Genomic DNA, 25,084 nt, shown 5'->3' with positions numbered 1-25,084 from the left:
ATTCCTACATTAATCTTCAACATTTGCATCTCACACCTGTGCCTTTTGCCCTGCCGAAAGATTCATCTGGACTGAAAGGGGAAAGGAAACCTAGACTTACTCTTTCAGAATAACACTACTTCCTTCGTAAGAAAGCTGCATCCGTGTTGCTGGCACTGTTGCTCCCCAGGGTTGATATAAAGGTTGTAGTCTTACTGGCTACTGAAACTTGACTACTTTTTGGAGCTGAAAATCACTTTGTGGTTTTCAAAAGTTGAGAGGAAAGACAACATTGTGTAAAGTATGTTGGGACAAGTTCACATGCACAAAGATTTATTGGCAGGGTTTGTAGCTGATGGCATGTATTGACTCTACTGGTGAAGAAACAGAAAGAAAATAGGAGAGAAAAAATGAAAAGGACAAACTCTCCGCAGTGGCTTGCTGAGAGGAGAAGCATCAGCGGGACCCCAGACAGCATCCTTCCCTGGGCATCCTCTCTAGTGCAGAGAGTGATTCCCCCTGTAATACTTTTTCCATAGTGACTATATGTTTTCCTTCAGGACCTGCTTAGACTCCCAGGTGATTGTTCCTGCATGTGGTGCTGCTAGTGCTGACTGGAGCATGCTTACCTCAGGGGCAGGTGCTGCCTGCTGCTTGGCTGTTAAGCTCTCTGAATGCTTATTATTGGGTCCCCTAATGTAAACCAAAAAACACAACTGAAGGGAGGGAAAAGAGATTAAAATAGGTGATACCTATGCCAGTGGCTATCCTTTCCCATGAGAAATCACCGCAACAACACTGTTTGGGTTGACATGTGCAGGCCCATGGGCTTAGCAGCCAGGGTTGCAAATAGAAAGCTCTGAGCAATATGAAAGGCTTAGGGCCCTAAGGTACTGCTCAACAACCAAAGTGGTAATCTCACTCTGTATTAAAGTCTTTGGAAAAGTATTAGCAGATGATTTGAAAACCGTTGGGAAATGCAGGTGTCACAGGGGAATAACAGCTTTTTGAGTAAGTGCTACAAAACCTCTCTTAGCCTTATGACAGTTAAATGCTATGCATTGTTCCTTGTTTTTTTTTTTTTCTGTCAAAGTTTAGATTATTTTAGCATGGATTTGTCCACTCTTCTGACATCATACACTTCTAGGCATGTTGTTTCTATGATTAATAAAATTGTCCAAGGAGGTGTTATGGCCTGTTTTGGCAGCTCTCCTCAAGAAATCTGTTTCTTTCTATTAACGTTATGCTATTACCACTCTGTACACAGTCAGAGTATTTAATAACAGTCATTGAGAGGCTCCTTTCCTTGGCAATTTCTTGTGTTTCTTCTCGGGTTTGCCCAAAAATGAGGAGTGGCTGAGGGAACTGGGGGTGTTTAGTCTGGAGAAGAGGAGGCTGAGGGGACACCTGATCGCCCTCTACAGCTCCCTGAAAGGAGGTTATAGCAGCATGGGTGTCAGCCTCTTCTTCCAAGTAACAAGGGATAGGACAAGAGAATATGGCCTCAAGTTGCACCAGGAGAGGTTTAAATTGGATATTAGGAAGCATTTCTTTAAAGAACGGGTTGTTGAGCGTTGGAATGGGCTGCCCAGGGCAGTGGTTGTAGTCTCCATCTCTGGAGGTGTTTAAGAGTCGAGTCGACATAGCGCTGAGGGATATGGTGGAGTTGAGTCAGTGCTAGGTTAATGGTTGGACTGGATGATTTTCGAGGACTTTTCCAACCTTGATGATTCTGTGTTTCTGTAAATACATGTTTAGAAAAAAAACCATATTTTGCAAAAAGCCATCTATTCAGGTTATCAGGTTTCTGTAAGTGGAGTCATACTGCTCAGTCATTCCAATTTACCACGTCTTTCCTTTGCATCAGATTCTGTTTTGAGCTGTTACATGACACTATTGATTGGTGCACTACTGATCTGTGCAAAGGAAATCCAAGTTTGCTTTGTTCAAGCTCTTCTCTGTTCCTGATTTTTTCTACCAGATATATCCCAACCATGACCCTTTATCACCCTTATGGTTATTTTCCCCTCATTCTGACACCAGCCACAGCAAATATCAGCTCACCAGTGGTGTTGTGTTTTGCTGACCCTTCCATGTCTCAAGGAAAGGAGGCCTCCTGCTTTCTAGGGGGAGTGATTACTCTTCTCAGCATTATCACAGCATACTCCTGCTTGATAGTAGAAAGGTTGGGAAGAGGCATGCCTTCCTTCCTTGGGAAGTTGCCTGGTTACTGGGTACCATACCCTGGATACTTCCTGTTCTCTGAAACATCTTGTGTACCTCAGCACAGAGGTGCAGTTGCTCTGCTGAGCTGCACTACATTTTTGCTTCTCACCATGACACCCCCCTTCTTCATTTTCAAGCACTGCTCTTGGTGGGTTCTCTGATAATCATGAACACAGATTTCCAGGGCTTCTCGATGTTTTGTTAAGGCTACTCTGATGGTTGCAAATGTCCTGTGAGTCAGTATGTCAGAGGCATAGGTGTGTCAGGGCTTCGACTTCCTCAGGATTTTGGGTGGTACTTTGCTGGACTGGGTCATATGATCATGCCCTGAGCTACACTAGGAAGATCCATGCCAGTTGAGGGAGGTGATCCTTCCCCACTGCTCAGCACTGGTGATGCCAAATCTGGAGTGCTGGGTCCAGTCCTGGGCTCTCCAGTACAAGAAAAAAACAGATTTACTGGAGCAAGGCCAGTGAAAAGCCACAAGGATGACTGATGGACTGGAACATCTTTCTTTTGAAGAAAGTCTGAGAGAGCTGGAACTGTTCAGCCTGGAGAAGAAAAGGCTTAGAGGAGATGTTATCAACATGGGGGCTTGTTCTTTGGATTTTTTTTTTAAGATTGGGAGAAAAGAATTGCATGAGGTATTCAAGAAATATGCACACCCTGCATTCATACAGTGTCATCGTGATGCTTGATTCTCTATTCTTTTCATAATAATTGCTGCCCTTTTATTTCCCTTTTCAACCACTGCTATCATTCATTTTTTCAAAGAGCTGCTCACAGTGACTCCTGTTATCTTTTTCCGAGGTTGTAGTAGCTAAGGTGAAGGAAGCCTGCTTTTGTAAGTGTTCAGTTAAAGTTGTCTTCATGCCTGCTGTTTTGCATTTATTATGTTGGATTTCATCTGCTTTTTTATGACCCAGTCACAGTAGTGTGAGACACTTCTACAGCTTCTCCCATATGTTGTTGCTTTAGAATACCCTGGCTAATATTAAAAACCCATGAAACATTGCCACATCACTAGTCCCCTCCTTTCTACAAAACATTTAGGAATAAATTCAGTAAATTCTCTGAGTCCTCCAACACAGTCCCTTCAGTGTAAAAGTTGACCATTTATTTGCTGTCTTTCAAATCCTATTTTTACCTTTTACCAATCAAATTTGCCTCTAGTTCTCTGGAACTGTTCTGGTATTTGGGAGGTACTAAAAATCAACATACATATAATCCAGAACTCTTATAAGATGCTTGAGCATAGTTTATTGGATCTGCTATTTAAAAATGTCTCAAGATTAGTGTATGTGGCTTTATATACTAATGAGCTAATATTTTGGAACAGAAAACTGTGCCTCAGTTATTCTTTAGCATGATGTAAATACCTCATTTAGCTTGTCTCTTAATAGAGAATAGACATTTTTATTTCATAGAGTGGTTAGAACTGGGTGGGACATGTAAGATCATCTAGTTCCAACCCCCCTGCCATGGCAGGGACACCTTCCACTGGATCAGGTTGCTCAAAGCCCCGTCCAGCCTGGCCTTGAACACTGCCAGGGAGGGGGCAGCCACAACAACTCTGGGCAACCTCTTCCAGTGTCTCACTCAGCCTCACAGGAAGGAATTTCTTCCTTATATCTAATGTAAATTTGCCCTCTTTCAGTTTAAAACTGTTACCCCTCATCCCATCACTACGCTCCCTGATAGAGTCCCTCCCCACCTTTCCTGTAGCCCCCTTTAAGTACTGGAAGGCTGCTATAAGGTGTCCCCGGAGCCTTCTCTTCTCCAGGCTGAACAATACCAACTCTCAGCCTGTCCTTATCAGGAAGGGCATTTGGTAGTGTTGCTTTTCCTTTATTATAATTAACAGTTTTACATTCTTTTATAATAGTTGATCAAATTGACTGTTAGACTTCTTCCATGCCTATCATGCAGAAAAACCTCCTTGGATCTCTTGAAACGTAGTATATTAATCTTCTGCCCTTACTAGTTTATTATAATTCTGATTGAAACTAATTGCTGTCATTGCTTATGTGTTCTGTCTATATGCAAGCATGCATATTATTAACATGGACTTTCACATCCTTTCCAGCCAGGTTGGATTTTTATGCAATTTATGCTTCTTTACCAGCTGTATATGTTTCTTCATTTTTAGGGCAGCTTTGAAGATGTTTTCAGTGTATGTTTTTACTAGACTCCTTTTAAATTTGAGGCACACATGCTTGAGTACTGCAAAATTATCTCTTTAATAGTCCAAGTGAAATTGTTTTTTATTGTTTTAGGCATCAGTCTGCTTACATATATTGTATAATCATTTCAATCTCTTGATTTTCCACTTTTTAAATGCATTAATTTAATTGCAGTTTACTTTAGAATTGTGTGGTATTGTCCTGAAGATGATGCAGCATGTTCTTAGCCAGAGTTAAATATGTCTTGTTTTACTTTTATGGTGGCATAGGAAGACAAGACTTTGGTTTTAACAACATTCTCTAATCCCTTTCTCACTGGCCTACAGTAAAAATAAAATAAAAAATTAAGAAAAATTATTAAGGTAGCATTAAAGAGGGTATCTACTGTCCCTTTTAGAGAAAATGTGAGCTGTGATGATCAGGAATTACTATTGCTGTTGTAGGTTTCTGATCTCAACATTTATGCACAAAACATAAGAGGGAAGAATAACAAAGATGAACAGTGTCTATCTCTGATGCTTTTCACTTATCACTGAGAAATCAAAAGCATAGCTTACTGTCATCTGATCCAGTTAGAGACTCAAGTCACTGCAAATACACACCGTTGTTGGTTTATATAGTACTTTATGAAGTTGCCTTTCTGCTTGCAGGGACCTATCAGCGTTGTAAGAGAGCAAATCTGTCTTCTTGACTAATTAGACTATACTGTGGTTGAAACAAGGGCGATGAGGTGTACAGCAGAAAGAGGAGAATAAAGTGAGGAAGAGAATGGTAGTACCAACAGGTGTTACAGAGTGAACCAAATTATTGCTTTTGTTAGTGTATTCAGGAATAATCTTAAAGCTGCTGGAGATGATGGTAGCTCAGTCCCCTCTTTCTATATTAGGAATGACCAAAAATTGCTATGGATCACTGAGTCACTTCTGATGATCCTTGGGTCACTTCTTCCAGATCCCATATACCCTTTTGTTGATGCCATTCATTGAAAGAAAAGATTCTGTGACATAGAAAGCAATCACCCAGTAGAGAACATACATACAGATTATATTTTGAGTATTTCAAATATCAGTTTTTCTTTCCTTTTCTGGAGTCTTTCATCTTATTGTCATATTAATGTGTGACTTTAGCAGCACATCTGAAGGTATCTTATTGAACAGTTATTTTAAAATATAGATTTTCCTGTAGTCAACTTGCTTTTATTCTATCCTATTTTGCTAATGGTTGTGGTTAATTTTTTTAGCAAAGGCTGTAATGACTTCTTGTTTCCTGATGATATTTAAACCCAGACCTCTATACAAAAGAAAGGGATTGTTAGTTTGAGAACTCCATGATTAAGAACAGGTCATGCTTTACAGGGTTGTTTACTACCTCTGTGATAATTATTGGAAAATAAAAGTTTATGTTTGGTAAAAATGCATGAAGTAATAATTTATTGTAGACATAATTTTGTGGAGTAAATCACAAGCAAAGTCTTCCTTGTTGATTTTATTCTTGAGATTCCTTGCCCTCGCCCTTGCCCTTGCCCCTTCCCTTTCCTTTGACTCTTAGCACAAGAGCACAAGAAACTTCCTGTGGGGTCAGATCATGGTGCAGTGGTCTATCTCCAAGATAGTATTCTGTCTCCAAGAATGGCAAGAGAAGCTGCTATTAAAAGGAGACACACAAGCTTGATCGCTTTTTGAGGTCTGTTCCCTTCACACCTTGTCAGCACAGCTGTGCTAGCAATATCAGAGGGTACATCCCTGCCCTGTCTTTTTATTCATGGATGATGTGTCCATGAATTTGTTTAATAACATTTTGAACCTGCTGGTACATTATGACCTCCTGTGGCAGCAAGTTCAAGAAGGTTACTGTCTGCTAGGTAAAGATGTACTTTCTTTTAATATGTTTTAAATCAATCTTCTATAGTTTCATTGAGTGCCCTTTTGGTCTAGTGGTGCAGGGTTTGGTGAATAAGTTACCTTTGTCTTATCGAATGCTTTGAGAATTTAAGCCTTTTTATAGATGACTCAGTACAGAAGTTGATTTTAGTACTCAATGAATTTTTTGTTATTGTGCATGGCTTGTTTTGTTTTATTTTGAACACTGCCTGGCTTTTAGAAGTGTGAGTTTGAAGATTCAAGGTCTGGAATTCAGAAGTAGAATGGGAAAGACCTTTACATGTTTGTAACCTTTACTCTGCCTACACAAAGTTTTAACATACAGCTTACAGCTTGTATAAATACCCTTCTGACACCTTAATACATACATTTTATTAACTCATGAATGTAGAATTTGTAGCTATTTTTTAAGATTAGTAGCTCCTGCCAATTATGTTATAAAGCCAAGTTATTTATTTAGAAAAATTAGGGTGTCTTCTCTGCTGCAGTTATGTATACAGACATTTGAAATCAGTACCTGTACTCAAAGTGTCCTTCCAGGGGACAATTCTTTAATTACGTGATAAATTTTTTCTCCCTTTACATAGTAAGGAGGAAGCTGATCTTGTAAAACCTGTGAAAGGGATCCTGTAGTGGGCTGGCCCACTTAGTGTGAATATTTGTGGCTTTAGCAATTTAATTATGGGAATGGGATCTTTTCTGGTTACACAGTTAGAAGCTAATTTTGCTGTCATTGCACTTGTGTGTAAGAAGTTGTTCTAAAGAACTACAGATATTTTATTAGCTTTAGCCTCATTACTTCTGTCTGTATCCAAAGTGGTGCTGTCCCCTAACTCATACTGAAACAGCACATTTAGATTTGCATGCCTGCTTCAGTGCCAAGATGTCATACTCCTCAAGGAGAATTCTGGTCAGGATAACATTAAGTTGAGTGAATTCTACATATGCCAAGCCAGTTATTATTAACTATTTAACACAGTCTTAAATAGGGTGTCTAGCAGGGAAATTGTGGGTCATTGTTGAAACATAATTCCTATAAAATTAATGATTAGTATCTTTTTGGGTAGTTCTTCTCTGTGTCAAAAGCAACATCCTCTGTGGTATCTTATATTCTAGAAAAGACAATTTTAATGTGTAAAATATGTTAAACTTTCTACTCCAGTACCTGTCAGAGTTAAGGTGATGACACTCAGAGTAGAAACTGGTGACACAAGGAAGATGAGGTTTCTGAGAACAGGTTGGGTCCATGGGCTCCAAAACTGGGTTGGGTCCATGGGTTGTGTCTTCTGCATTTTGTGCCATCCCAATTCAAACCAGTGACCTTTCCAACAGCAGTGGCTGTGATTCACCAAGTATTAGCAACTTCATGCCATTTCATGACTGGTCACAGTCACCAGTACAAGTCAGAGAGTGAAGTGGCCGACATATATCTGGAGATTCTGGGATGAAAATGCCATCATTAAAAATATTCAGAATGGGCTTGATTTAAAGAAGGAACTAATTCTCTATCCTATACAGCTACAATCTTTCAATATTGAAAGATGCATAAATACGCTTAGCTATAGTTTTATGTATGCTTACCTATAGTTTTCACAGGATCAGAATCAACTAGGTTGGAAAGGACCTTGAAGATCTAGTCCAACCATTAACCTAACACTGACAGTTCCCAACTGCACCAGATCCCTCAGCACTATGTCGACCCAACTGTTAAACACCTCCAGGGAAGGGGACTCCACCACCTCCCTGGGCAGCCCATTCCAACACCTAACAACACGTTCTGTAAAGAAATGCTTCCTGACATCTAGTCTAAATTTTACCCGGAGCAACTTGAGGCCATTACCTCTTGTCCTGTCACTTGTTAATTGGTTAAAGAGACTCATCCCCAGCTCTCTGCATCCTCCTTTCAGGTAGCTGTAGTGGGCGATGAAGTCTCCCCTCTCCAGACTAAAGACCCCCAGAGCCTCCTCTTCTCCAGACTAAACCCCCCCAGTTCCCTCAGCCGCTCCCCGTACGACCTGTGCTCCAGACCCTGCACCAGCTTCGTTGTCCTTCTCTGGACACGCTCGAGTCATTCAATGTCCTTTTTGTAGCGAGGGGCCCAAAACTGAACACAGGAATCGAGGGGCGGCCTCACCAGTGCCGAGTACAGGGGTCAGATCCCTTCCCTGTCCCTGCTGGCCACGCTATTGCTGACACAAGCCAGTATGCCATTGGCCTTCTTGGCCCCCTGGGCACACTGCTGGCTCCTGTTCAGCCAGCTGTCAATCAACCCCCCCAGGTCTCTCTCTACCTGGCAGCTCTTCAGCCACTCCTCCCCAAGCCTGGTTGTTTTATGTTGTTCTGTGACAAGAATGAGTGTTTGTGAGCATTTATGATCATCAGTGATAGTCCATGCCATGCTTTCATAAAAGCATATTGGTCGTTATACCTTACTGGCATCCAAGTCTCTCTAGTGGCATCCCTACAGCAATCTGTATAGGAAACTTCTGAAACCAGCCGCACAACATTTTCAGAAAAGTAGTCTGTTACATACCCATCTAGACAGCCACACTGTGGCAGCTCATCATCTAAATCGCTGTAGAAAATAGCTACTTACATAGTAGATGAAAAAGTGGCACTACTGAAGTGTGGGAGAAGAGATATGGAGAGCAGTAAAAATCCAGTTTGCTAAGCTCTGACAGTCAAGAGTGATGGGCAAGAGCCCTGGATAGCCCTACAATCAAAGTAGGAAAGCCACATACTTCTCTGTAGGATGTTACACCAGTGTTAACCAAAAGTGAATGCTGTGTGCTATGACGCATACCATCAATGCCCAGATACTCCCATCTCCAAGGTATGGATAACATAGTCTCATCAAGAAAGTCTCTGAAAATCAAATTCCTAAAGCAATCTAAGTTTGCGTCAGGACAAAAAGCATGTTTTCACTAGGTAGTCATAGTAATGACTCACATCAAAGACTGCTTCCAACACAGTTTCGAAACAGTGACAGGCTTTGTGGTTATGGCACATTTTGGTGGAGTAGGCTGCTTTTAATAGTGTCAAAAATAGTGCACTGTACACACACCAAGTGCAGACAGAGTAGCATGTATTAGCAATTCTTGCAATGGGTTAGTGGGGTCCTTCAGAGCTTGACATCACTGCTTTTTAATGTTTGTATCAGCAATATTCTGCCAATTCTTATAAAAAGATCATGAAAACGGTCAAGGGCCACTGTTCATTTTCCAGACTGACTCAGTCCAGAAAGTCTGTCTCCTCTTTCTAACTGTAGAACCACCCTACTCAGAAGCCTTTGAGTATCAACTTCTACAGTATCAAATTTAAATACAGTGACATTTTGAAATATGTTGAAAGGTCCCAAGCCTTACATGCTGTGTATGTCTTCTGCCAAGAAGGGTTATTTCAGTGTACTAGAGGAGAATATTCTTGAGTCATGGTGAAACGAAAAAGGAAACTCTGTGGTAAATGGACCTCTCAATTCATTGGGTCATTAGACTATAAATGGATATAAGAGGAAAGGAGTGTGGCCAAGAATCAGGAACTATTGACAGGAGCCATTCCTAAATGCATTTTGGATGAGAGTTTTTGTCTTAGCATTACTAATACCTCTCCTGCTTTGCAACAGCATTCTCAGACCCAAATTTCAAGATGCAAATATAAAAATTGACAGGTCAATTTGTTATCAAGTGTTCTTTAACACAGTTCCAGTCCAGCTCAGCCTGAGTAATGGAGAATTTGAGGTCTGAACATGTCGTGTCAAGAGGGGTTGAAAATTCTAAAAACTCTGTTTGTAGTTGTGGAAGGTTGACATTATTCATTTATTTTGACCAAAGAAAGTAGTGGGGTAACTTAAAGAAAGGATACTTGTTTACAGCAGCATAGCAAGTTTGGATCTGATACAGCTGATACCACTAGAAGCATTGCAATATACCAAATCTTTTTTACATGCTTAGTAGTTTGTTTTATGTCAAAGTTAAAAAGCAACAACATCATATTATGTCTTATATCCACTAATGAGTTTTAGTAAGTACCTAGCATGTAGCTCACAAGTGGGGTGGATCATTTGGTCTGTCTATAAAGTCAAACCATATTCAAGGCACAGAAAATATGCAAGTTCTGTTTCTTGGAGACATGACAGTTAGAGAAAGATTTTTTTTTATTTTTTTTTTTATTCAAATCATAAAATTCTCACAAGTTTGTAAATAACATATTAGAAAGCTGACTTAGAAACAGCAAAACTTTGTTTTCATGAAAAGTCACTGGGATTGCATTTGAGATCCTTCTTCCAGGACTGGTGTCCAGGAGTCTTCTTCAAACTATTTTTTAACTGGAAACATATCTTGGGCAGTTGGTCTTGCATGCAGGTAATGTATTTTGCCTCTGGCATCCATTCTTCCTATGCCTATACTAGAAGACCTTTCACATCCCTTATTGCTGCCTAACTCATTCAGGTTTTACCTCTACCCTGATGCCTGTTACTGTGACAGAAGAAAGTGAGATTGATTTAAGATTATTAGTTCTCAGCAAAATCACATTGGCTGTTACTTATGCTTTTCTTAACTTTCAGAGCTCTTGATTATTAACTGCTTTATTATTTGGTCTGTTATTGCTCCAGAAATTGAAGTGTAGGTGACCAGTTCTTAATTTCTTAGCTTTTTTCCCAGATTTTCAGAGACACGTGCTGTTTCCCTTTTCTAGCCTGCCAGAACTTTCTACATCTTTCCCAAGTTTTGACCCTATCAGTTAGTTCTCTCACTATCACAGCTGATTTTTAGCAGGCCAGGACAATATGAAAACATCATACTTACATAACCCTTCTCTTATCTAGACCAAGCTTGTACACCCTTTTCTTTGTGGTTGGATTTACTAACATCTGATCACAGTTGAAACTTTTAGGGAGGACTGAAACTAAACAGCTATCAAAGACTTCTGTTTCCTTGTGCTGTCAGCTTATAGATAGGAAGGGTAGAGAAGTTCTCCTTTTGCCTTTTTGTTACTTTATGTTCTTATTATCCCTCATGTCCTTTGTGGTTCTGTTTCATTTCATGCCATTGAACTTTTTGACTCTTGAGCATATGGGATGGTTGGGCGTCATCAAAAAGAGTATAAGCGATTGGGAAGGAGTTAGATTAATCTTAATGGAGGAATTTGAGAAAGGTGAGTGGAGAACAGAAGTGGACTTCCTTCTCCAACCAGTTCTGTCTCCATGATGGAGAAAAATGCCTCCACATTGAGAAGGGAGCAGAAAATTATTATTTCTCATACCTTCTTGGGAGATTTTTGAGTTAAATACTGTGTGTATGCAATTACACACAAGCTGGCACATTTTCAGAGTTGCCTCCTTATTGATGTGTGCAAAATCTGTGTCCCAAATCTAGTTACATTTTCTCAAATATGTGGTGGAGTTTCGAACATATGCATACCATCAAATATATAATCTTTTGTATGTATAGCGAAGGAATCCGTTTTCCTGTTACAGGCTGGGTTGTGCATTTGGAGAGTTTGCTCCATAAAATTGGTATGGATGCTAGTACCCTTTAAAAGAAGTTAACATTAAATTCTGCTTATGGGCTGTCATTGTCTGAATTGGTTTTTCACATCCAGATAATGTATAGTATAGTATTTTAATGGAATTTGACATATGTTATGTAGATATACATGAAGTATAATCTTATTAAAACAAAATGCTTGTCTGAACCTGGGCTTTTTTTACAGAATGCCATGTTACATTAAATTGTGAATTTTTAGTTCATCAGGATGAACAAAATCTCTCTGCATTGAAATTTAGGCCCTGTGGAGGCGTTTGGCAAATTATTTTGTAATGCAGTTCACAATCAGAAACCAATCCCAGGAGAACTACACTCTAACTGTAAGCAGAGTGTTAGCTAAATTAAAATTAAAAAAGATAAATTTGAAGTTAAATATGAAAAATTTGGAGTATTGTGTGGTTCTCGAACCATGATGTAGTATCGTGAAACTGCACTTCTTAAATCAAATATAAAGTAAATTTTCCAACACTTTTTAAAATGAATTCTTCCTAAATCGATTTTAGGCAATGGTTAGCAGTAAGATTTCTGTAAAAAAAATATGCGCAAGTTTATACTGAAAACAGTTCAAAACAAAATGCTACTTTTTAACTGTTATTCCAAAGTGAATTTGACGTGTTTCTTTTTTGTCTTGCTGTCTTGCACAGGTATCATTTTTCTTGTTCATTATTTTTGTGGTGTATACCATGCTACCCTTCAACATGCGGGACGCGATAGTTGCCAGTGTCTTGACCTCTGCATCTCATACGATTGTGCTGAGCGTCTGTCTATCAGGTACAGCTGTTGTAAAGGAACACTTGGTTTGGCAGGTAGGTGCTTTGTGGAATTAATGATTAATTGTGCACTGAATAGCCTGGTAAATGAGCCAGGAGTGGGTGTTTGGAAACACAAACTTATTTCTCCATTTCTGAATTGCTACAGACTTAATTTGCAGGTAGTCACTTCCTAATAATGAGGGTGTCAGTAATTTATGTCTTGCTGAATTACGCACTTAAGTGGTAGAATCTACAGCCACGTAGCACTTACTAATGTAAAAACTAACTTTGCTCGAAAACTGATGTGATGTAGCCGTATTGTGGTAGATGCATTACCACTCTGGTATATAAACCATATTGCTTCTCTCCCTACCTCATTAAAGCCTAACTTCCAAGACCAAGGATTTTTCCCAGGTATTGGTGTTAGTTTTTACTTGAAAAAGCATTGTTCCTTTGAATACTCTGTCTGTGAAGACATTGCCCTCTCCAAGTCTGCTATAGGGCTTGTCCTCCTGTAATTCTCAGCCATTTATAGGAATTTTACAGCCTCCTCCTGGTTGGGCCCCCTGATTGAAGGGGACGGGCTGGCTCCAGACTCTGACAGACTGTGTTTGCAGTTGGGTCTCAGCTTGTAACTCAACTCTGATACATTATCACATGACATACTTCAGATTAATAATTTTTAAAAATCCAAATATTAGGAATTGTTTTTTCCTTACTGTTTTGCAGACCTTCTAAATGGTGAAATACTACAGTATTTGTTGTAGTATTTTGTTGATGTGATGATACCAGCTGTCATTGATAGAAATCTTTACATTTAAGGAAAAATTTAGTTTTCATTTAAAAAAGAAAATACATGGGGTTTTTTTTAATACAGTTGTGTCATTTTAGGGAAGCAGAATTATTTTAACTTTTGCATCAAAATGACACTGAATCTTAAAAGTAAGTACATTTTAACAACATACCAGTAAAACAAGAAAGACAGAAATAATTCTGTGTATTCTGAATATCATGAAGAATTAAGCAAATAGTTTCTACTTACCTTTTATGTTACTTGATCCTTATTTTGAAAAACATTGTGCTTCAAAGGATAACTTCAAAATTGCAATGATTTTACAAAAGTCATGACTTGTAAGTTGTTGTTTAGGAAAATACATTTTATTTCCAGATGTAGCTGTAGATCTCTGTTATATGGAATATTGAAATTGAAGTCCCATAAACAAAATATATTCTCAGATATAGTTCTCTGTAGAAATTTTAAATGGTGACATAAGTGGATTTTCTTTTCTGTTGCTGATTTGGGTTAGTTGCATGTCTTTTACAGAGGTTTTCAAGTAGTGCTGTATGTTAAGCAAGGATTGTGGTCATCTGCAGTCTATGTAGTATTTTAATAATTCAATGATGCAGCTATTGATAATTGCAGTGGAATAAATCAGGGAGAATGTTATTCTTGGTTTTATGTCAACCTATGGCTTTTATTCTGGGCATAGATAATGCTGCTAAAACAGTATTAGTATTTTCCATTTCTTCCCTAAAAGCATTTTGGGTTAAAGTTGCTGTTTGCAGAATTTATTTATTTTTCCTGCTTATCTTTCTAGACCATTAAAACTTGGTATATCTAAACCAGTACTTTCAGAAGATGATATATTTCTATACACATTATGTCCCCAGAATCAAAAGAAATAAATCATGGGCTGTGATGTACAATTAATGTCTTTCATCTCTTCGTAACTTCCTGTTTTGTTCAGTGGAAGTCTTTGAGCTGTTTGTAAGCTCGTTGAGTGTTTAATTTCCAGGATGTTATTAATTTTCTATTCTCTATTTCTAAAATGTATTAAAAGTTCTGAATATTTTGGTGATTACTGAAAGTACTGAGTGCACTGTGTTCTTACAAATGTATGGAAGGGACTAAATGCCAGTATCACAGTTCATTTGCCCTCTGTACACTTTTAGATTACTATTGTTTATACTTTAAAGTGTAAGCAAAAAAAGTTTGTTTTGTGTTATTTGTTTCTGAAAATCAAGACCACAAACAAAGATTAGAGATAACACACTAAAAAGAGAAATAACATTTGTCAATGACATATCTCAAGTTGGTATAGGATAACTGCATGTCATTTAAAAAAAAAAAAAACAAAAACAAAAAACCACAAAAAACGGGAAGACCTGGGTTATAGTTGTTGTGCTGTTGAATGTTTTTTTGGTTGGTTTTTGGTTTTGTTTTTAAATTTAAAACATGTATTGGGGAGGCCTGGACAGAAGCTGCTTTGCAGATTTTGGTCACTAAAGCCCAGAGATGAGGAACTATGAGTAGACTGAAATTTGAAAGCTTAGAAAAACATGTTTAGGACTAAGTAGGATAAATCTGGCTTGCAGAGCCAGAGCTTTGAAAAAAATACATTATTTTGATTTCAGAGCTACTGATTTGTCTTAACAAAACAGAAAAAAATACATGCCAATGTTAGCAATGAACAGTGTACTTTTCTTCTGGCATGGAATTTTTTTCTGGAGAGCAGATAGGTAACCAGTAGTATGCACTTAAAAAGCAGAAATACACTGATATAACAAATCCACCTGTAGGTAAATGTCAGGTATTAGACCATATATATCCTGTATATATAGCAAGTATCCTTCTGTAGAGAGTACATACATCTCCTTTATAACTACTTCCTTTGTATTGGAAGACTTTGATTAAATCTTCTCTGAGATTTCTGTTCTCTTGGCTGAACAAAGCTCATTCTTTCAGTCTTCTTATGTCAAGTTCTCTTGCCTTATATGTTCTTGGTAGCCCTCTGCTGCACCCTCTCCAATTTTTCAGCATCTTCCAGTGGCTCTGGTTGGCATCCCATAGCACTTTGGAAGTTAATCATACCTTCAAGTCTGTCAGTAGAGAAAAATCAATGTTCAGAAGCATTTGCTTATCTTGAGATTGGGCAGACCCTATCTTAATGGTTCTGTCATTTCTTTTGTTGTCCTCTGTAAACTTTTACACCCAAAATTGGCTTTGGTGAAGCTGAAAGGCTTAGCATGTTCTTGATTATCCGGTGTTTGTTACAGTCACAGATACTGAGATAAAAGCCTCCTGGTGGCATAAAGAATCCTTCAACAAACTCTCTGCTGGTTGCATGAACTAATTTCTGTTTGACCTATGCATGTCTTTTGGGGGAAGGGTATCCACCTTGGTGTAAAAATTGGCAATGATGGAGATGATCTTCCACAAACCTTCATATATTTTCCTTGATTGTTAACTGTCAGTGTTACGATTCTATTTTTTTTTTTTAATTTATTTCATTCAGGTTGAAAAAGACCATTAGGATCATTCTGTTCCTCTTTCCTAATAGGAATTTGTCTAGCCTTGTCATTCAGCTTCTGGGTCTCTTTTTTTTTTTTGGCAGTAGACTGACAGACCCAATAGTATCCAATTTCTGTTTCTTCCATGAGAGTACTTCTAGACTATCATGAATTTGCCTCATAACGTTTTTGCCAGTAAAACGAATGAGTTGCCTGCTTGTGCACTAGCTAAGCCTTTCATCATTTTCACAGTTCTTTCAGTCCCTACTTGTGCTTCACCAACATCTTTCTTGCAACGTGGACATTAGCATTAGAGGAGCATGCCAGGAGCAGCTGCAGCGGTGCCAAAAGCTAATAGGGGTCTAGGTCTACAAAGCAGCTAGTGTGCTGCAGTGCTCAGCATGGAGACACAGACTCTACAGTAAAATACACAGTGTCCCCTTGCAGTTCTGTGGGGAGTTTAATGCACAGCTATGGGATCTGTGGCAGGGAGAAGGAAAATAGAGTCCTGTGTTCCAGTCTCATTTTATGAAAAAGTAACTGTGTATATATAAATTGTGGGGTTTTTTCCTGTTGAAAATTTCAATCCTAACCAGTACGAGGCACACGGTCTGGAATCTGGGACTCTGGCCCCTCTTTCCAGGTGAGCATCTTGGTGCCAAGCAGATGGTGTTGTTCTGTCTGCTCCTGGGAGTGTGATAGTTAGGACTGCTGCAAGAGAACATGACTAATTATGGCATTAAGGCATTTGGCTTAGAAGATGTTCACGACTTAACATCCCTTTCAGTTATTGCTGGAATGGAAAGTATTTCACTGCCATGCCTTGCTATAAACACATAATCTCTTTCTCCCCAAACCAGAACAGATTCTAATCAAATACATGTGTTTTTCCTGCTCTATTATCAACTGCTCAACCATTCTGATCTCATAATGGGTTGATACTATTGTTAGCAGTCATTTTGTTCTTAATTTTCTTAAAAGGAGCTAACCAAAATCATTAAACATCCTGTAAGTTTCCATTTTTCTTTTTCCTTATGTTATGTATGAGGAGTGTGATTTTTTCCTTTACTCTCCCATCAAGCAACTTAGTTGCTCTTGTAATTTTTTTTCATTAGCTTTGGCTAAATGTTTTCCAAACCTTGGCTAAATCACTACAGACTGTCATTCATGTGTGGCTTTTCTTTTAGTTAAACTAGTGTTCCTTACCTTTTGGGAATTTTTTGACAGCTTCTTGCAGCACTGTAAAAGGAGTCCCTTTTAGAGGCACAAAATTGTAACTGGACAGCATGCATGTGTACATATTTTCCCTTTTTTAAACTCTGTTTGAGAATGCATATAGCAAAAAGAAACAATTAGTAAAAACTTTTATGTTGCTCATGTGATCAGTTCCTTTCTGGTAGCATGGATAAATTGTAAGATAATGTTCTGTCCTAGTGGACAAAAACAAATGCTAAACAAAAATTTTGTTACTTTCAAGAACATTTGAATTGGAAAATTCCAAGGCTACAGCCACAAGATCTTGTACATTTCCCATCAGCTAGGTTGAGGTCTCCTATTACAATATGAATTTTAACCTGTGTGTTATGGACACCTAAATATGAATCTCTTATCTTTTATGTGATCTGCGGGTGTATATGCACTAACTAGTGTTAGTGTACATCCTGATTATGGTTTCCACTTGACTTCTAATTCATGAACTTTTGGTATAAATTGTTTCAAGATCTGACTAAGAAATTGATAACAGGTTGTTTTAATAAAGGCACCTTTCCTTTTTCAACCTGCTATTGGTTGGTTTGTTTGTTTTTTCCTGAATAGGCCGTAGCCATTGATTTTTAACTTAGCAATCAGACAGATCTTCCTGCCCATTTGAATTTCTAACTTTCTTGTTGCTAGTTTGAATCTCTGACTTTCTTGCTGCTAGAACCTCTTTGTTCCTGTGTAGAGGGGTCAGTGGCCCAGACACCTCCTTTTAGTGCCTGATTCTGCAGGCTGCAGTGGGACCCCACCTATTATTTGAAAATGTTGATAGATTAAATTTTATGGACACTCTTCAAAGTTAGGTAGATAATTTTGGTAGCACGTGGCAGACCTTCCTCTCTTTGGTGACTCACTAGCCTGCTATTGAGGTCCTAGTGGTTGGATCATTAAGTGTTTCAGCCTTCAGAGCACTTTCAGCAGGTACCCTCCGATGAACGAGAACCCCTCTGGTACGGCTGCCTTTGCCATACAGATTCTCTGAGACTGTCCCAGACTCCCACCAGCAACACAAACCTTCTGTCTTGTGTTGTATATCTTCTAGAGGTGGCAGTTACACTCTTCGCTATCTTTTCTGGAGTAACCAGTGGTTTTCTACTGTGTGGGAGTTTTTATGAAGTTTAAAATACAAGATCTGCCATGTGCGTGTTTTCTGTCTGGAAAATTTATGTGTCTTGTCAGGGGAAACTGGTTAATCTGGTATGATCCATATTTGGCATGAATGCACGGCATTTGCACACCTACACAACACATCTATGCATATATATATACACAATTAGCCTCCCAGACAGCCACATGGAGCACCCACGCAAACACAAACAGAACCAATGGCTTCAATCTGCTGCCCTCTCTGGCTGACCAGAATGAAGGTCTGTCAGTGGATATGGTACACTGCATATATCAATGCACATGTACCCTGTGGATCCCTCCAGCTGCTGGGCTCAGACACCCAGTCTGCCAGTCGTTGGCCTTGGATCGCAGTCCCCCCGGTTGCTGGCACCAGGATGTGTGAGCCCCGCTCCAGCTGCCGGTACAACCTCCCTCACTCACAGCTGTGCACACACACATGGGCATCTCTCCAGCATTCTCCCAGGTCACATCACCTACCCACCAGCTGGTGCAGCTGGATCATTGGTAGTGTTCATATTCAATTGCACAACTGCAGTTGCTCCAGTTGCTGACACAGAGGCATCTGTGGACTGTGGCCGTATCCCTGTTGCTGCAAAGAGACCCTCATACACACACATTTGCACAGGCTAGAGTCCCTCACCAAGAAAAAAAGTTAGAAATGGAGTTTAAGGACAGACTGCAGTGGTCAGGCACAGGGTGTGACCAGGCCACCATACTAACAAGTAACCTGTTTACAAGCAGTTGACTCCTTTTATCTTCTTATCCCTTTATTTTCCCTTTGTTTTGTTGTTCCTCCCCAAACCACCATGATCTCTACCTTTCTCTACCTTTGGTTCCTGTCTTAAATATCTCATAATAAATCTTGCATTGCCCTACATTCCATCATGTGTTCCATGCCCCTGGGCAGTGACATCTCTTAGTCGAAGAGGTGATCTGGAGAGCTCTTCCTGATCAGCCATGGGAATTGGTGTCATACGTGGACACAGGATGAGGACAGCATAGAGAGGGGCCTGAACCAAGTGTCCCTTCCTCTGGGTCCTTAAATTGTGTTCCTGCCTGCCTTTGTGCCTCTGTTCCACTCTGGGCTTTTGCTTTAGCCAAGCCTCCCCTCCCCACCATTGTCTCTCAGCACTCCTGTATGTGTGTGTGTGTGTGTGTGTGTGTGTGGCTTTTGATCCCTTAACCTAACATTAATTACATGATTACTTCTATCAGGGTGCATGAGATGATGCTTAACATGGATTTTGCAATTCATACTTAAGGGAGACATCTAAAAGAACATACCATACCTAAACTACAAATATTTCCATAGATCTAATTAGCTTTTTCAGAGTTAATAGTGCTTCTTATGTTTCTATATCTTAACAGCTCCTATAAAAATATATAATTCACAGTATTATATGGTGGACCAGATTTTCAAAGACAAGCAACTTTGATACGGCATCTGTAATATGCGTTTAGATGTTCTAATCAACATGCAGTATGTAGGCATATACCTTTTGTTTAGACCACTGATTTAAACTTATCTATTAACATCTTTAATAGGTGACGATATTTACAAAAAAATGTTTTATGTAATAGAGTGGCGTAACATCAAAATGAAAATAAAAAACATCAGTATTCACTGGCTAATAAAAGAAGAAAATGTACAGCTCTAGGGCTCAGAAATAGAATAGAAGTTGGTTTAAGCTGTTATACAGTACAAGAAAAAATCATGTTGACTAAAAAGTCTGTGTCTTTAAGTACATTCATTATTGTATAACCCCTAAGGCTGTATTCCTACACAGGGAAAGCTTAAGGCACATTGGAATTTTAGCAGTCTGAATAGCTAAAAGCTGTTGCTGTGGGTTGAATTTATCCTTCTCCCTTGAATACCTTTTTTTTGAAGTCGATGGGGAATGGTTATTCATGAAGGTAATGCAGCTTAAACAACTACTGCTTTCTCCTGCACAGTTACATGAAATGAGTTTCTGTTATCCCTGCTGAAGGGGTGGAGGGCAGTGACTGCTATTGAAGGAGAGAAAGTGAATTTCTTGTAGCAGCATCAATTGCTGTCCCATCCCTTGCCCCTTTTTCCCTTTCCTCTCCTGACCCTGGCAGTAGTCTGGCTCACTGTGTTGTGCAGCAGCTGCAAATCAGTTTGAGAGAGGAATACTGTGTCCTGCATAGCACAATACTGTAGGCATAATTTTCATTATTGCTCATGCTTATTTACTCTAGATTTTATGCTTAAATCTTGACAGATATTCTCCTATGTTTTTTAAACTAATTTTTACAATCCGCAAGTATACTTTGGGTTTCACGCATTCTTTAAGACAACCTGCACAGTTTGGATATGCTTATGAAGAGCCCACTTGCCTACAAGAGTACAGATATGTAGGAGAATGCATAATTGTACTTCATAGTATTCAAGCATTAACATGAAGAATGTGAACATCTTCCAGAGGGTCCCTAAGGCTGTAAAGAGACCTGCAATACTTAATACGATGGAAAATTCAGCAAAGGCTGAGAATTGCAGTGTCATGGTGAAACAAAATCTTGTGTGCAGGCAGCCATGTAGGTTTTCAAAAGCAGCATTTACCTGCAGCCCAAGATCAACATCTAAGAAATGCATAGAAAATAGTTCTGGTTAGATGTATAGGAACTCATCAAAGCACAGATGTCATAAATGCCTCCTTTCTTTAAGATCATGGAAATATCTCCAGTTAGCATTGATTCTTAAGCTTTACTGAAAGGGTCAGATTGCCTTTTGTGTCCACTCCATTTAAGTGAACATTTTTATCAGCAACAAATTTCACTTGTGTATTTGTCACTTTTATACTCCTTTAGCTTACATTTCTTATCCTAAAAATGAGAATTGTTTTAGCAGTTTCAATTTTCCAAAATGCAAATTTATTTGATGAACAAGTTCGCATTCCTTTAGTGTATTGATTAAACTATAAAATGTCTATGTTAGAATTCTCAACCCTAAGGCTGCTGTACCTCCAAAAACATTAAACAGTTAATCAGGTGAATGGAAATTCCAGTACTTCTAAACTGGAAAAAAAGCAGCGTGCTGTACCACCTGTACCTTCATCTCTCACATAACATTGCTGGAGCAGCAACCAAACTCTCACTATACAGAATACCTCTTGCAAGGGTATTTTAAGGATGACATTAATGTAAATAACCTACCAGTGAAAGGCTAAATCTGTGCATTCAGAATTTTGTAATACTGTCCTTCCAGGTAATTTTTATAGAGTAAAGAATCTTTAATTCCTTCAATTGAGTTAGTTTTGCTGTTTCCTTTCCATTTTCACAGGCATTGCTTTGCCTTTTCAGTTGCATAGTACTTTTACAGCTTGGTGTTATTTTTCAAATTTATTGTGAATTACTTTTATTCTTATTGCAGCTGAAGCATAAAATTCTGGACGAGATACTCTAGACATGATGCTTTGTCATTTTATGTACTTGTAGAGTTATCATCTATCCCTACACCTTATTTTCAAGAATTCAGTAGAAGAAAAATGCCTTTCACTATCAACATGTGGATACATTTCCCCATCCTGTCAGCCCCTTTTAGTGCAGTATAAAATAAGAGGGATCAGGAGCCCAAACTCCTTTTGTTGTGTAGAGAAGCCTTTGGGGACAGTCAGAATCCAGCTGAGATACCATCGTCTTCAAGTTACTGTCTTTCCAAAGTTGCAGTGGTTCAGTCCCCCATCTGCTTGGAGACACCCGCAACAAGATATGATCATTTTATTTGTCTGAGCCCCTGCTGTCCCCCGATGCTAAGCTGCTAGTCAGGCAGGAGAAGTCATTCCTTTTCCAGTCACCTTCCAAAATTTGCAACTCCCGTGCATTTCTGCCAGTGCTTCCTCATGCAGATTCTTGGATAGCCCTCCTGTCCCTCAGCTCTCTTCTACATATATTGGTCCTCATTGTGTTTCAGTAAAGCGCTGGCCATGGAGTTGCCTGGCTTTTAATTATAATAGTAACTGCAGCCTCCAAGTGCCAATCTTGTAGGTGCTTTGGAAGCACAAGATGAAATTGTTTAATGCTCCCAGAAAAGCAAGTGGAGGCCAGAAGCAAATGAGGTAACACAAACTTCTGCCACTTTTTTTTTTTTTTTTTTTTTTTTTTTTTGGTGGTAGAAGGGGACCCATTCTCTCATCCTGGAGCTGGGAGGCACAGCACAGCTCATGTTTACCTGCCTAAACTCCCACCCATTTTTCCTTCCCCAAACAGGGTGGCCAGGTGTCAACATTCTCCATATAATTCCTGATGTGTTCTGTCTCCTAAGACATGTCAAGGCTCTGGGAAAGTGTTGGTTGGCCCAGATCAATATGGTGCTAGTGAGCAAGATAACAGCTATACAGCAGTGGTGATCATGCAGCTCAAAACTGCCTTCCAGTCTTGTTTGGTTTACAAGCAGAGACACAGCTGGAAAACATCATCTGCAAACCTTGAAGTTATTCTTAATTCTTCCCAGAGATCACGTCTTTGGTTATTACACAGTGTATTTTTTCCCTTCTCAATGTATATCTGCTGTGTCACACCCAGTGAATGGCATCAGTATTTGTTCTGCATGGGCCTGAGAAGGAATCATGTCTCTCCCATGCCTTTCACTAGTTATGTGTAATAAATCATGTTTATCTGCTGTCAGTTTAGACAAGTTCTGGGTATACAGCATATTTGCTGCAAAGGTTATCTGCATGGACTCTGCTATTTCTATTGGTTTCTGAGTGGGACAGTGTTCGTTACAGCTGATGTTTGGCTCCTCCACTGTTACTGGTTTTGTTCTATATGTTTTAGCTTTGATAGCAGCAGTCTGAAAACAGCATAGTCTGTGGTTTATCAGACATTAAGTTATGTTTGTGAATCTATTTGTAGGTTGGGTTTTTTTGTCCCTTTTAGGTTGTATTTTCTCATAGATGTGTAGCAGTCTACCAGCTGAGAAGCCACAAGAACACAGGGTTGAAGTAGGCAAGCTGGATCTGCACTAAGCTAGCTCAGGTCCATGGGCTTTGGGAGTTCAGGCTGCATGAAAGCACTTTTTCTGCTCTGGAAATGGAGCTGTGTAGAGATAGGTCTGAACCTGAACCTTAGGTCAGCTCCCATGTCTTTGGATATACAATAGCACAGTTATTCCACAGTTCTCTACAATGTTTTAACAAATAATTTAGAATTATCAGTGTCAAAACAGTGGCAGTCTCCAGATGATTCAGCTGCTTATAGATGCACAGAACTAAGACAAATAAGTGGTCATAACTGAGGCCTCAGCAGGGAACAAAACAAACACCTGAGCAAAATCACTATAAATGATCCCAGCAGATCTTTGTTCTCAGTGCTGAAGAAGGAAGCAGGTACCCTCCACATCCTTACTAGTCTGACCCAGAGAAAATTTTCTCCTTGATTACTAAGTAAGAATAATTGGTTCCACTGATCTAGTAAGTACAAAGACTTCCATGCATGCAAAAACCTAGGTTTTCAAGATCCCAGTGCCTGTCCTTCCTACAGTTGTTGCCAGTATCTGCTACTTCAGAAGAGGATGAAAAGAAATTAAAAGTTCATTTGACCAGTTTTAAACTGGGGGAAATTATTTCAGAGGAAATTATTTCAGCCATTTCCCAAACAAATAAGTAGCTCAAACTCTGAAGCATGAGATTTTGAGTTCCTCAACACTCTTGTCTTTTAGAAGCCAAAACTGAGTTTTGCTCTGAAGAAGTTTGCTTAACAGGTTTCCAAGGGCCACCTTTGAATAATCTTCCTTGTCTTAAATACTGTCTTGCTCTATCTGGTCTTAGTTCAGCAGTGGCTCTATCACAGCAATGTTTTATCAGGCTAATCATAGCAGGATTTGGTTGTCCTATTTACTAGCGTTATTTGCCGCACTTTGTCCTAAGACTTGCAGAGATGAGATCTTGCCCAAAGTTTTTTGCAGACAGGAAGAGACTGCGTCCTGATGAACATACATCCTTCTAGAGAAACTGGTTGTATTATTCAAGGAGGTTTGCAGCAGCTTGTGTGAGAGAGCTTCACACTCTGAATGTAAATACTAGGTGTGCAGTAATCCTGTTTCCTCTAGTATGTAGGTGGTGAGATGGAGTTTCAGTTTCTGCCAGAGGTCTGCTGGGATTTTACTGATGGTCTCTGAACGCTGACTGTTGCTGACCTTTGCATACACTCTCTCTTTCTGAGAGATATGTTTTGGATGCTTACACACTGCTTGGCCTGTGTGTAAAAGTCATTAAAATTTGGCCTGTGGAAAGAGCAGCCCATAGTGACAACGATAAATGCTCCCAGGCTGTCTGCCTGCTCCAGCCAACTCACACAGTTCAGAGGGCAGAAACAGCATGAGGAGATGGTGTGTTCCCTGTGTGACTCCTGGAGAGGCTGTTGCAGTAGTGACAGCGTCCTCTGAGCCTAACTGGGCAATGAAGTGGGGCAACTCCACTTCTTTTGCACTAACATGCTATTTAAGTCCAATTATTTATCATAATTAATTAATTTTGTAACATCAAATCCACTTAGGTTGGTTAAGACACTTAGGACTTACCTTGATTCCCCCCAGCTTCTGTTTAGTAAAATAAGCATAGGATTACACTTCAAAAGTCTTAAAAGAGCAGAAATGGTTATGATGTAAAAAAAGAACACGCAGCAAAAAGGACAAGGGGAACAAGAAGAAACAGATGGATATTATCCATGCAAAAATGGTGACAAAAGCATAAATGCTAATAAGTAAGAGAAGTAGAATGCTGAAAAATTAAAAGGTGGTTAATAAGGCACCTTTGAAAATGCTCTGCATTATTTGCTCTAAGATTTTGCTGCATTTGTTGTTCAGTCATCGGTGATAACACTTT

At 39.3% G+C, this 25,084-nt stretch overlaps 1 protein-coding gene across 1 annotated transcript in view; it reads left to right on the top strand.

The window, feature by feature from the left end:
- Positions 1 to 25,084, top strand: part of ADCY2 (adenylate cyclase 2) — a 214,011-nt gene that overhangs the window by 37,911 nt on the left and 151,016 nt on the right. The window contains exon 3 of the mRNA XM_026841391.1: positions 12,459 to 12,620. Coding sequence (XP_026697192.1) covers positions 12,459 to 12,620 — 162 coding nt within the window. The remainder of the gene's footprint in view (positions 1 to 12,458; positions 12,621 to 25,084) is intronic.

Source organism: Athene cunicularia (assembly GCF_003259725.1).
Source record: "Athene cunicularia isolate RWA chromosome 2 unlocalized genomic scaffold, athCun1 chr2_part1, whole genome shotgun sequence".
Lineage (NCBI taxonomy): Eukaryota > Metazoa > Chordata > Aves > Strigiformes > Strigidae > Athene > Athene cunicularia.
The sequence above is the reverse complement of the archived record's forward strand: the minus strand, read 5'-3'. Positions and strand labels throughout refer to the sequence as shown.